Below are 11,822 nucleotides of genomic sequence, written 5' to 3'. Positions count from 1 at the left end.
TTTTTCGTCAATTTTGCCAAAATTTCCGGATTTTCAGAAACCACCCCCTCCCCTGTCCGGATTTGTCCGAAATTCCAAAAATCCCCCCCCCCCCCCCCCCTATTTGCCGGATGTCCTAAATAGATGGCCCCTTAGTTACTGAATTACGGATGGTATATTATATCACGATTGCATATATTAGTAATTAGTGAAGAATAGAATTAATCGAAGACATCAGACGACTAGCCACGCTATCGGTTTACTTTATTCAGCAAAGAAATAACAAATATTTGTTCATTAATGTTACAAGTTTAACCAAATAATACAGTAAAACTTAAAATTGTCATCTACAAAACTTCCAGCTGATCGGCGCACAAAAGGGGGGGGGGTCAACCTCATTTTACCTCATTTCGGGCAGCCAAAAAAGGCAAAATTGGGATGAGGTAAATTAATCTAGTTTTCTGAGCCTTTTTTTTAGAGACAAAAAAGGTTTATTCGAAGTCATTATACTATAATTCGAGGCTGTGCATGGTTTCCCATGATATTTAATGGTTTATTAGGGCCTAGGGATGATAATTAATCACTCGACTGTCACGTGCTTTTTTCAACCCGTTCTCTAGCTGGTCCTGAACGACTATTCGAAACCTTAACCCTCTTATCTGATCCCAACCCTAACCCTAACCCAATCCTTAACAAAAGCATATGCTGAAACCCTAACCCTAACGAGAAATTAGACTAACTTCCTTATACGGTCATATCACGTGATCGAGACAGTTTTTCGCCTATATCTCGTCAGGGGAGCATTTTTAACCCTATGTCATGGGGGGTGATTCGGAATCAGCGTCCGAAAATACATCGATTGAAGTTGGTTTCAACTGTCGGTACGCTCGGTGATGTGGTCCTTGGGAAGGGGCATTCCCAGTTTAACCTAATCATGATTATAAAATTTTTGCCGAAATTTACCTCATTTTACCTCATTCGGGCAGCCAAAATTGGGATGAGGTAAATAGTCTAGTTTTTAGAGACAAAAAAGGTTTATTCGAAGTTATTATACTATAATTCGAGGCTGTGCATGGTCTCCCATGATATTTAATGGTTTATTAGGGGTTATGTGGTCCCTGGGAAGTGGGAAGGGGCATTCCCAGTTTAACTTAATCGTGATCTATGATCTATAAAAATTTTTCCGAAATTTACCTCAATTTTCCTCATTCGGGCAGCCAAAAAAGGCAAAATTGGGATGAGTTAAAATGAAGTTGACCCCCCCCCCCCCCCACAAAACAAAAAATAAAATAGAAAACATGGCTCTAGCAGTTTACCGGTGACAACCAATTGTAGGTTCACAACCTACTGAGACTAGCGCCGAGTTGGACTTTTCGACCGTCTTTGAAAAATATATTTTACGAGAATCACCCGTTAAAATTAAACCAGAATGTACAGTCCTTGGTTCTGTCTGTGACCAATCACAAATTGAAATTAAAGAAATAATTTGCCAACATAACAGGATAAACTAACTTTCAAAAAATTGTACTAACATGTTGGATTGTTTCGATTACCCCAGCACTCCGGATTTTATGTTCATAAACAACCAACTATGGCGAATGGCAGGCTGAGCGCCGCCCAGTATCGTTTTGAGAGTTTTACGATAGAATTAGAAACTAACTCAAGAATTCAATTGGCTCCAACACCAAAACAATAATACAACTATGACATATAAGGGGGGATGACACGTCTCCAATGTCTCCCGCACCTTATCTTTTCGAAAAAGACAAAGACATTGGAGACACAGCTTTTGGAGACATTGGGGACATTGGAGGCACATCTTTTGGAGACATTAGGGACATAAAATGGATATTAGGGGCATTGGAGACATTGGAGACACAGCTTTTGGAGAGATTGGGAACATTGGGAACATAAAATGGATAGTAGGGGCACTGGGGATATTTTGAAGTTTGTGTCTCCAGTAATCAACGTATCCCTAGTTCAGTGCCCCTACTATCCATTTTATGTCCCCAATGTCTCCAAAAGCTGTGTCTCCAATGTCTCCAATGCCCCTAATATCCATTTTATGTCCCCAATATCTCCAAAAGCTGTGTCCCCAATGTCTCCAAAAGCTGTGTCTCCAATGTCTCCAGGACACGTCTCCGCACCCTATCTTTTCAAAAAAGACAAGAGACATTGGAGACGTTGGAGACGTGTCATGCCCCCCTATAAGCGATGATTTGAACCTTGCAATCCCAATTTATGTTTCAAATTTAAGAGTCTATGCTCAATTAGGGTAAATTTGTTCAATGACTCTTAGACAAGGACTAAGATCAATCTTAGTGTGATATGAGCCAGTAGATGTGTTGCAGATCACTTCCTTCGCGTTTTCATCCATGAAGACAAGGTCGTCGTTTATACACGTGACAACATATTTGTAGTCGTCGGATTCAGCAATTTCAACCTGAAAATGACATCGTTGACTCACTGAGTGTGGATAGAAAATGGACTAATCAATTCGGGAAGAAGAACATATTTATATTCAAATTTTAAACTACCTAATAATTAACGGGTGATACTCGTAAAATATCTGTTCGACGAGTCCAACTCGGCGCGCGTCCTGGTAGGTTGTAAACCTACAACCTAATAATACATCTGTATAAAACTGACCTTTTTCAAAAGTGTATTTGGGGGCGTACGAGGTGGTTTACAGCGTAGTTTGATCCTTAGGTTCGTCTCGTCAGTACTGAATTCGAATCCAGTCTCCAACTTGATCCTGATAGTTATATGATATATTATGGGCCGTTGAATTTGAATACATTTGTAATTGTATAATACTAATTAAGGGGGGGGGGGGGGGGGGGGGGTTCACCCTGATTTTTTTGTGAAACTTGGTTTCGAGATAGCAGTTGACCAACAAACTAGGACCAGTGACCGAACTTTTGAGGGGGTTCTGGACCCCAACCGCCGAACGGTGCCCGCAGGGTAGCCACGCCCAAATTAGGCCTAATTTAGCAAAATACCCTGAACATGCCCAAAACCCAAATTTTAGGTGCTCTACTTGTAGCTAGTGGTCCCTTGTCATACGTTGTATGACCCGCCGCGCACGAAGTGCGCGGCTCCCCCTGTATCGTCACCATAGTGAAACGACCGTGGGGGTCGCAACGTGATACAAGTGGTCCCTTGAACTCGTATATGAAGTTTCATTAAGATTGGACAAAAAATGACTGAGTTATGAGCCAAAAACCATATGACCATATTTGGGCATGCGCACCAAATTCAATAGATTTTGGCCCATAAATTAGTCAATTATCAATATTTTTGAATGAAACCAACTTTATATGGAAGGTAAGCCTATTATATATACTACACATTCTCTGTGATTATCAGCTCAGTATCTACCTAACTGTGGATTCTGTATTCAAATAATCGCAAAAAATGAACAAAATTGCCCATATCTCAGTTCGCGATATTTGCGAAACTGATTTCACTTAAAACAATAGAATTCAATAGGGTTTCAATATTTTTACATGAAATTTTCAGAATCAACGTAGAATCGCATTTCGATCTTAAGTTTTGTATTGAAATTTTGAGTTAGGCCTTTAAAACAATTTGGCGGCCAAATTCTAAAATTTGCCAGGCATTTTTCAGAATTTGGCCGCCAATGTGAACCCCCCCCGCCTTAATGTAGCCACTACTACTAGCCAACAACAGACGACGTTAATTTGGACCATGCCTGGAACTGGAAGTGGAAGTTGAATAAATTCAGAAAGTTGCTTTACGGCAAAAGAATTCATGATCAAATGTATAATCGAGATTTAATGTACAATACGCCGTTGAATGGATCATTCAAGGAATTTATAAGCTAGCACAGTTCGAATGACTTAAACCTGAAACTGTAATGACCACCGTCACAAAAGTAAACGTCCTCTAAACGATGTGAGATTGTGTAGGGACCTGATACTGCAGAGAAGTCTGGAAGGGATACTGGAATATCCTTGTTCCCTTCTGAGAAAGATATTATTATTGTCTAGTTACAAATACAAAACACAACTAACCTGTATTTTGTTTTTTTAATCTGTACATGAACCGGCTGTCTCTAAATTTGTTTTAAATGTGTTATTTTACCTGTACTATATTATCAATTTATTTAGTGTTGCCGCCAGCCGCAGCTATACTATATACTACTAGGCCTTCTGACTTCTGTTAATATTTTGGTAGAAGTTCAAACAGTGAACCACACAAATTAAAATTAAAAAAAAAAATGTCAATGAAAGTGAATTGTAACTGAAAAAGAACAACAAAGTACAAACCTTTATAGTGAAGGAATACACTCAATGGCTTTATGTCTCCAAGGACTGACATTGTAAAGAATGCAGTCGACTTTTCAAAAACGGCCTTCACTTTTGAAATTGTTGCTTGAGCTGACTTGACGCATATCATGTCACATGTTTGCTGTTGACCCGAAAGGAAAATTACTGCTCTGTAGTCTGAAAAATAAAATAAAAACAGACAACTTCAGATATAAAAATGCATTTTTTAATTTAATTTTGCATTCTGGGTTAAAACTTTATTAACTTCTATTTTCTAAAGATAGTTTATTCAAAGATCGATGTAATAATATAGGTTACTAGTGCCTGTGTAGATACAAGTTACAACGAACATAGTAAACAATAAAATGATAACTATAAGTATAACATCCTAAGATTAAATTATTGAAGAACCTATCGCATTTCTATACCTGCAACATCGCTAGAAGTCAATCTCTGAATGAAGAGTTTGGTAGACATCACACCTTTATCATCGATTGGAGAGATAAGTGTACGGTACTGCCACTGGTGATCCGATGGAAGACTTTCCCAATTTATTGACCCTCCATCTAGTAGTAATTATTAAAGTTTTTCAGTTTTGATCATTCAAAAAGTATTATAATTCAAAAATTACTAACATATAACTACGAACATAATTACTAAAGTAAAATTAGATAAAGCTTACTTACTTCTTTTCTGCCATGTGATCCTGACGTCGGATAAGTCTCTGGCAGTGAAATAAGTTGTCAAAATAGCTGGTCGTCCCACTGTTGCCAAAACTGGTGTTATGACAACTGCTTCACCTAAACGACGAGAAAGTTTACAAATGATATCCCAGAAAAAAAAATCTATAAATATCAGTATTACTCGAATTCCTTTATATTGTATCAATTATGATAGTATTCATAATATTATTCATATTGATGCAAATCAATATATTATTTATTTCGTTATTCGAATCTTTCTTTGATTATGGAACACAATATTGCAGGGAAATAATCGGAGACCGATCGTGAAAGTGTAGAAAATTAAATTATTGATGGAAATATCGAGTGGGAATCATTTTGAGGGCGTTGTGTCATTTTCCAAAGCATTAGGTAGAAAAGTTCAAAATAATGGAGTGCTGTAGGAACACAGAAATACTTGCCGAGCAACGAGAATTTCACTGTAACTGTAAGAGATTCTTGGACTGAATTCTGGATCCGGACGGAGTAATCACAAGTACCATGTTGTGAAACTAAATCATCTTTTGAGCCTGCTTCTATCATAGAATCAGAACTGAAAATAATTGAATCAATGATTTAATCACCCCTCCTACCCTCCTCCCCCTTCCCTATGAGATAATCAGGGAGGAATAATGCATCACAACACATACTTCATCAGCCTTAAATCAACTTACGTTACGGTTAATTGTGTCCGTAAAAACGAAAGTAGGATGGAAGCTATTTTTTTGATTGATAAATAATTTTAATCTTAACTTGTACTTTCTAAAGATGTTCTCACCTGCGAATGTGATAAACTTCGGTGAAGATTAACCCATCGGTTGATATTTTTGAATTTGTCGATTTACTAACAGGGTTGACCTGAGATATCGATAGTTAGAATTCAGTGTTATGTCTAGAACCTACGATCTTCACGAATGGTAGAACAAATGAAGCATGCCAGAAAATTTGTTTGAAATAATTAATTCTCACTCACAAGATCAAGAGAGCAATCCAAATTCCTTGAAAGCGGTGCTGAAGGTGCATGAGTTATAAAAGTCACCACTGCTCCTGTATCTGGAGTCAGGACTATTAAATCGAGGTCGCTGTCTATCCTTATTTCGTTCAGATGACTCATTGGTGTATCTACGATTTGTCCTGGGTTCGAGAGTTTTTTATTTAACAAAACTTTGAGGTTCTGCGTAAAGGTCATAAACCTTTAACTGACATGTTTCCACTTGAAAATTCTTTTATATTTAATAAACTAAATTTAATGGAAGCCTGATTGAGAATTTCTTTCTTTACCTGTGCTGTACTGGGCCCGGCAATAAAGATTTCCAACAGCTGCTGTGGAGTGAGCAACTATGATTTTCCACTGGACCGTTGTAGTGCCATAAACTTTCTCCGTCATTTTGAAGATGATAACATCATGGTGCTTATTATAGGTAAAACCTTTATTGTTTACAAACTTGCCATCCAACTTCCACCTTCGTGTTTTGACATTTTTAGTAAACATCGTATTATGATTTACCAGGACATTTAATTTGGATAGAAGTGAAATATATAGATATATCATGAAATTCTGGTTACTAGCATGAAAACTGGCCACAATTTTTGGTCCATAATTTGTAAATGAGATTATTCTGACTCACAAAATATTTTCCAATCAAGGCTGTCTAAGCTCATAGCATAAACTTACCGCAAATTATTCAAAATAGAATTAGTCATGTTAAATGGTACGGAACAGGTGACTTCTGATTCAGTCCCTGTAATGCCCCACACAGAATTGGGATATTGAGTCCCACTGACATTCACTCCAATCAAAATCACTTGGTTGCTCTGTAGAATTCGCTCTGCGATATGTGAGTGATATTCACGGATATATAATCGAATGAAAATCTTTATTTTCAGTGAAATTCTGTTTATACCATATTGCTGCACTCTGCAAAAACAGAATAGTATATAATTGACAAAATTAAGCTTACTGCTCGTTGTTTCTGTGTAAAAGGATCTCCAGGCCCCAACTGTAGAGTTGCTTACAATGATGCTGATTACGGAGGTCTTTGGAGAGTTGATAATATCCCTATGAGGAAAACATTTGAACAATGTTTGTAGTTAAATTCAAATCTGTTTATTTGTTAATTGATAGATATGGGTTAACAACTATTTCAGTACAGCAAAAACTGCGGTAAAATAAAAATACCTGCAAGTTTTAGTCAAACACAGAGAGTCATTGTGCTTCCACCAAAAGTGTCCTTCAGCAAACGAGGAGAAGAAATAAGAAGATTTCAGGTTGACTGTTGCTCCGTTGAAAGCTCTTATCTCTTGTTCTGGTGTCAGCAACAAACCTGTTGGTGGATGCTATTACATATATTGAAACTCTTGAGATATTCACACAATCTGCACTACCTAGTCGGGTTTAAAATTTACGGTCACAATAAAAAGTAAACACGCTCACGAACAAAGAGTGCATAAATTTGATCATGCAAATTCATAGCTCACAATTTAAACCGTTCATATAATTTTCAATAAAATATTCTTTATACTCTTACTTGTCAAATAAATCATTTTTGAAATCGATAGTGAATTCAACTGACTCATTTAAATCATTCTACGCCTCGACTGAGTAAAAGTCTAATAACAAAAAAAGGATGCAAAGTCTCTCTGATTTTTAAGATTGTTTCGAAATTAGAATGAAATATTATAATCTGTTGATTTAGATTACCATCGGTTTCTATTTCAACTTCCGAGTAAAAGTTATACTCTTGTCCATGGGCGAAGACTATGCAAGTGTAAGAAGCAACTTCGTTGGGAGGGTCTAATCGTAAAATTGTTGTTGTTGTACTATTTTGTAAGGTTTCTTTTCTTGTCTCTGCAAAAAAAAGTTAAAATGTTACATATGATATAATATTGATATCAATATTTATATAAGGCCAAGGGGGCACCAAGCTCAAAGTAGTGTTCCATAGAGTTACACAAAAACTTGGAATTTAACCTTCAAATATAGTATTTTGGTGTGACCAAGCAACTGTCAATGTGTCGGTAGGAAAGATCACAGTGCACTTCAATACTGCTGGGTCTCCTGTTCTAACATAATCATTGGTTGTACTGAAATAAGAAGTTGAATTCAATGGAAATTTAGGGAAATTGGAGTAGGTCAAAATTTAATACAACAATATGATATTGATTATGATTGGTCAAATGGAGATTTCAGTTTAAGAACGTATTATTTAATTCTACGCATTCTTTCATTTGCGCAATATTAAATAAGATTTTTGAACTACATTATTAAACGTACCGAACTGTGAAGGTTTTGAGAGCCACCAAGGTATCATCATATTGATCTTTTTCTCCTACTGAAATCCTACATGTGAATAGTTGATCGCCTAACAAAGTCACGTCAGCTAAAAGGATCATAGTAGACTCCTTCATCCCATCCTTTAGTGCTCCATCGCTGATAAATTGAAAGAGTCGGTAATCCATGACAACATCTACATTTGCAACAAATTATAAAACAGCAATATATCATATATCTGTATTAGGATCTCAAATATTCTATCATTTCAGTAATCGGTATATTCCAGTAATATAAAAGATTAACATATATGGCGTGCAGCTCTATAAAGAAAAATATAAAATATTACCTGACAGTCAAGTCAGAAATGTCTGAATCATGAGAGAAAAGTTTTCCTTTGTTGTCCACCCACTGAATATGTATCAAATTGGCAGCTGATCCTTTTATTGAACAAGTCAACGTTGATGCAGTACCTGCTAGCACGTCATAGCTTTTCACCATTATCTCTGAAATTAATACATCCAATATAAATAAAAATTTGCAGTTATTTAAAATACTACAATTTATGATTCATAATCCACGATGAATGTTTAACTGCAAGTGCAAGATTCAAATTCGTCCTTAAATCAATAACTGTATTGAAAAATGAGTAATGACACTGTTTGGCATTTAAGGGGGGGTTCACCCTGATTTTTTTGTGAAACTTGGTTTCGAGATAGCAGTTGACCAACAAACTAAGACCAGTGACCGAACTTTTGAGGGGGTCCCGGACTCCAACCGCCAAACGGTGCCCGCGGGGCAACCACGCCCATATTTGGTCCAAGTTAGGCCCAATTTAGCCAAATACCCTAAACATGCCCAAAATCCAGATTTTAAGTGCTCTACTTGTAGCTAGTGGTCCCATGAACTCGTATATGAATTTTCATCAAAATTGGACAAAAAATGACTGAGTTATGAGCCAAAAACCATATGACCATATTTGGGCATACGCACCAAATTTGATCGATTTTGGCCCATAAATTGGTCAAATATCGATATTTTTGAATGCAATCAACTTTATATTGAAGGTAAGCCTATACTACACATTATCTATGATTATCAGCTCACTATCTACCTAATTGTGGATTCTATGTTCAAATAATCGCAAAAAATGAATAAAGTTGCCAATATCGCAGTTCGCGATATTTGCAAAACTGACTTCGCTCAAAACAATAGAACTCAATAGGGTTTCAATATTTTTTCATAAAATTTTCAGAATCAACGTAGAATTGTCTCATGACCTTAAGTTTTGGGACAGAATTTTGAGTTAGGCCTTTTAAAAAATTTGGCAGCCAAATTCTAAATTTAGCAGTGCAAATTTTGGAATTTGGCCGCTAAATTTTTTTAAAGGCCTAACTCAAAATTCTGTCCCAAAACTTAAGGTCATGAGACAATTCTACGTTGACTCTGAAAATTTCATGAAAAAATATTGAAACCCTATTGAGTTCTATTGTTTTGAGCGAAGTCAGTTTTGCAAATATCGCGAACTGAGATATGGGGAATTTTGTTCATTTTTTGCGATTATTTGAACACAGAATCCACAGTTAGGTAGATACTGAGCTGATAATCATAGATAATGTGTAGTATAGGCTTACCTTCCATATAAAGTTGGTTTCATTCAAAAATATTGATATTTGACCAATTTATGGGCCAAAATCGATCAAATTTGGTGCGTATGCCCAAATATGGTCATATGGTTTTTGGCTCATAACTCAGTCATTTTTTGTCTAATCTTGATGAAAATTCATATACAAGTTCATGGTACCACTAGCTACAAGTTGAGCACTTAAAATCTGGATTTTGGTCATGTTCAGGGTATTTGGCTAAATTGGGCCTAATTTGGACCAAATATGGGCGTGGCTGCCCCGCGGGCACCGTTTGGCGGTTGGGGTCCGGGACCCCCTCAAAAGTTCGGTCACTGGTCCTAAATTGTTGGTCAACTGCTATCTCGAAACCAAGTTTCACAAAAAAATGAGGGTGAACCCCCCCCCCCCCCCCCTTAAAGAACATACCATAAACGTTAAGATTGACGGTGGTATCCGAGTGGCTGGAATCAGGTAAAGAACCGGAAGTTACTCTGCAAGTGTAAGCAGTATCTTCATTGACAAGAGTTCCGTCTACAGCAAGAGTTGATGTCTGTCTCCCTCCAGAGAAGCTTCCTTGGGCAGGGGTGAACTTTTCAGCTGGAACTGGTCCCGTACTAGTTCGCCAGGTTACTGTTGCTGTTTCAATAATTCCGATGATAACACAGGATATTGTTGTTGCAGAGCCTTTCTTTACTTCTTTGTTTACCGATTCAACGTCTGAAGTAAGTTTTGGTAATGGTACATTTACAAATTATGCAATTTAGAATGCTCGCATGATATGCATATTTATTATTTCATTGATATGATAATGACATATACTAAAAGTTGGCTGTAAGAAAGAGAATCGTATGGAATAAGAAAACTGCATTGCGAAATAACTTCAGTTTGAGGTTGAAGAACATACCATAAACGTTAAGATTGACTGTGATATCAGAGTGGCTGGAATCAGGTAAAGATCCGGAAGTTATTCTGCAAGTGTAGGCAGTATCTTCATTGACAAGAGTTCCGTTTACAGCAAGAGTTGATGTCTGTGTCCCTCCGGAGAAGCTTCCTTGGACAGGGGTGAACTTTTCAGCTGGAACTGGTCCTGTACTAGTCCGCCAAGTTACTGTTGCTGTTTCAATAATTCCGATGATAACACAGGATATTGTTGTTGCAGAGCCTTTCTTTACTTCTTTGTTTACCGATTCAACGTCTGAAGTAAGTTTTGGTAATGGTACATTGACAAATTTTACAATTTATAACACTCGTGTGATAATTATATTTCGTCGTCATGAAAATGATTTAAATTGAAAGTTGATTGTAATATATAAAATCGTATAAAAACAAAAAAACTGCATTGCAAAAGAACTTCAGTTGGAGTTTAAAGAACATACCATAAACGTTAAGATTGACAGTGGTATCCGAGTGGCTGGAATCAGGTAAAGATCCAGAAGTTATTCTGCAAGTGTAGGCAGTATCTTCATTGACAAGAGTTCCGTCAACAGAAAGAGTTGATGTCTGTGTCCCTCCGGAGAAGCTTCCTTGGACAGGGGTGAACTTTTCAGCTGGAACTGGTCCTGTACTAGTCCGCCAAGTTACTGTTGCTGTTTCAATAATTCCGATGATAACACAGGATATTGTTGTTGCAGAGCCTTTCTTTACTTCTTTGTTTACCGATTCAACGTCTGAAGTAAGTTTTGGTAATGGTACATTGACAAATTTTACAATTTATAACACTCGTGTGATAATTATATGTCGTCGTCATGAAAATGATTTAAATTGAAAGTTGATTGTAATATATAAAATCGTATAAAAACAAAAAAACTGCATTGCAAAAGAACTTCAGTTGGAGTTTAAAGAACATACCATAAACGTTAAGATTGACAGTGGTATCCGAGTGGCTGGAATCAGGTAAAGATCCAGAAGTTATTCTGCAAGTGTAGGCAGTATC

General features: G+C 36.9%; 1 protein-coding gene across 1 annotated transcript; it reads right to left on the bottom strand.

The window, feature by feature from the left end:
• Positions 1-2,245: 2,245 nt before the first annotated feature.
• Positions 2,246-10,609, bottom strand: LOC134823701 (uncharacterized). Its single transcript, XM_063835233.1, has 14 exons — positions 10,316-10,609; positions 8,614-8,770; positions 8,268-8,423; positions 7,965-8,077; positions 7,695-7,841; positions 7,173-7,317; positions 6,955-7,052; positions 6,669-6,822; positions 6,275-6,456; positions 5,967-6,127; positions 5,772-5,851; positions 5,412-5,546; positions 2,629-2,734; positions 2,246-2,422 (listed from the first exon to the last, which is right to left on the bottom strand). Exons 2-14 carry the CDS (start codon positions 8,763-8,765, stop codon positions 2,246-2,248), a joined length of 1,806 nt encoding a protein of 601 aa, XP_063691303.1. The 5' UTR covers positions 8,766-8,770; positions 10,316-10,609.
• Between the last annotated feature and the right edge of the window lie 1,213 nt (positions 10,610-11,822).

This window comes from Bolinopsis microptera, chromosome 11 (assembly GCF_026151205.1).
Source record: "Bolinopsis microptera isolate Bmic1 chromosome 11, MBARI_Bmic_1.0, whole genome shotgun sequence".
In the NCBI taxonomy this organism is placed as follows: Eukaryota; Metazoa; Ctenophora; class Tentaculata; order Lobata; family Bolinopsidae; genus Bolinopsis; species Bolinopsis microptera.
Note: the sequence above shows the minus strand (reverse complement) of the source record. Positions and strands in the feature narration are given on the sequence as shown.

Coding starts and splice junctions, on each gene's coding strand:
- LOC134823701 (XM_063835233.1), bottom strand. CDS start 8,765: ATGGTGAAAAGCTATGACGTGCTAGCAGGTACTGCATCAACGTTGACT. Junction 6,457..6,668: donor TCTATTTTGAATAATTTGCG/GTAAGTTTATGC, acceptor CAAAACACGAAG/GTGGAAGTTGGATGGCAAGT. Junction 5,547..5,771: donor GAAGTTTATCACATTCGCAG/GTGAGAACATCT, acceptor AATTATTTTCAG/TTCTGATTCTATGATAGAAG.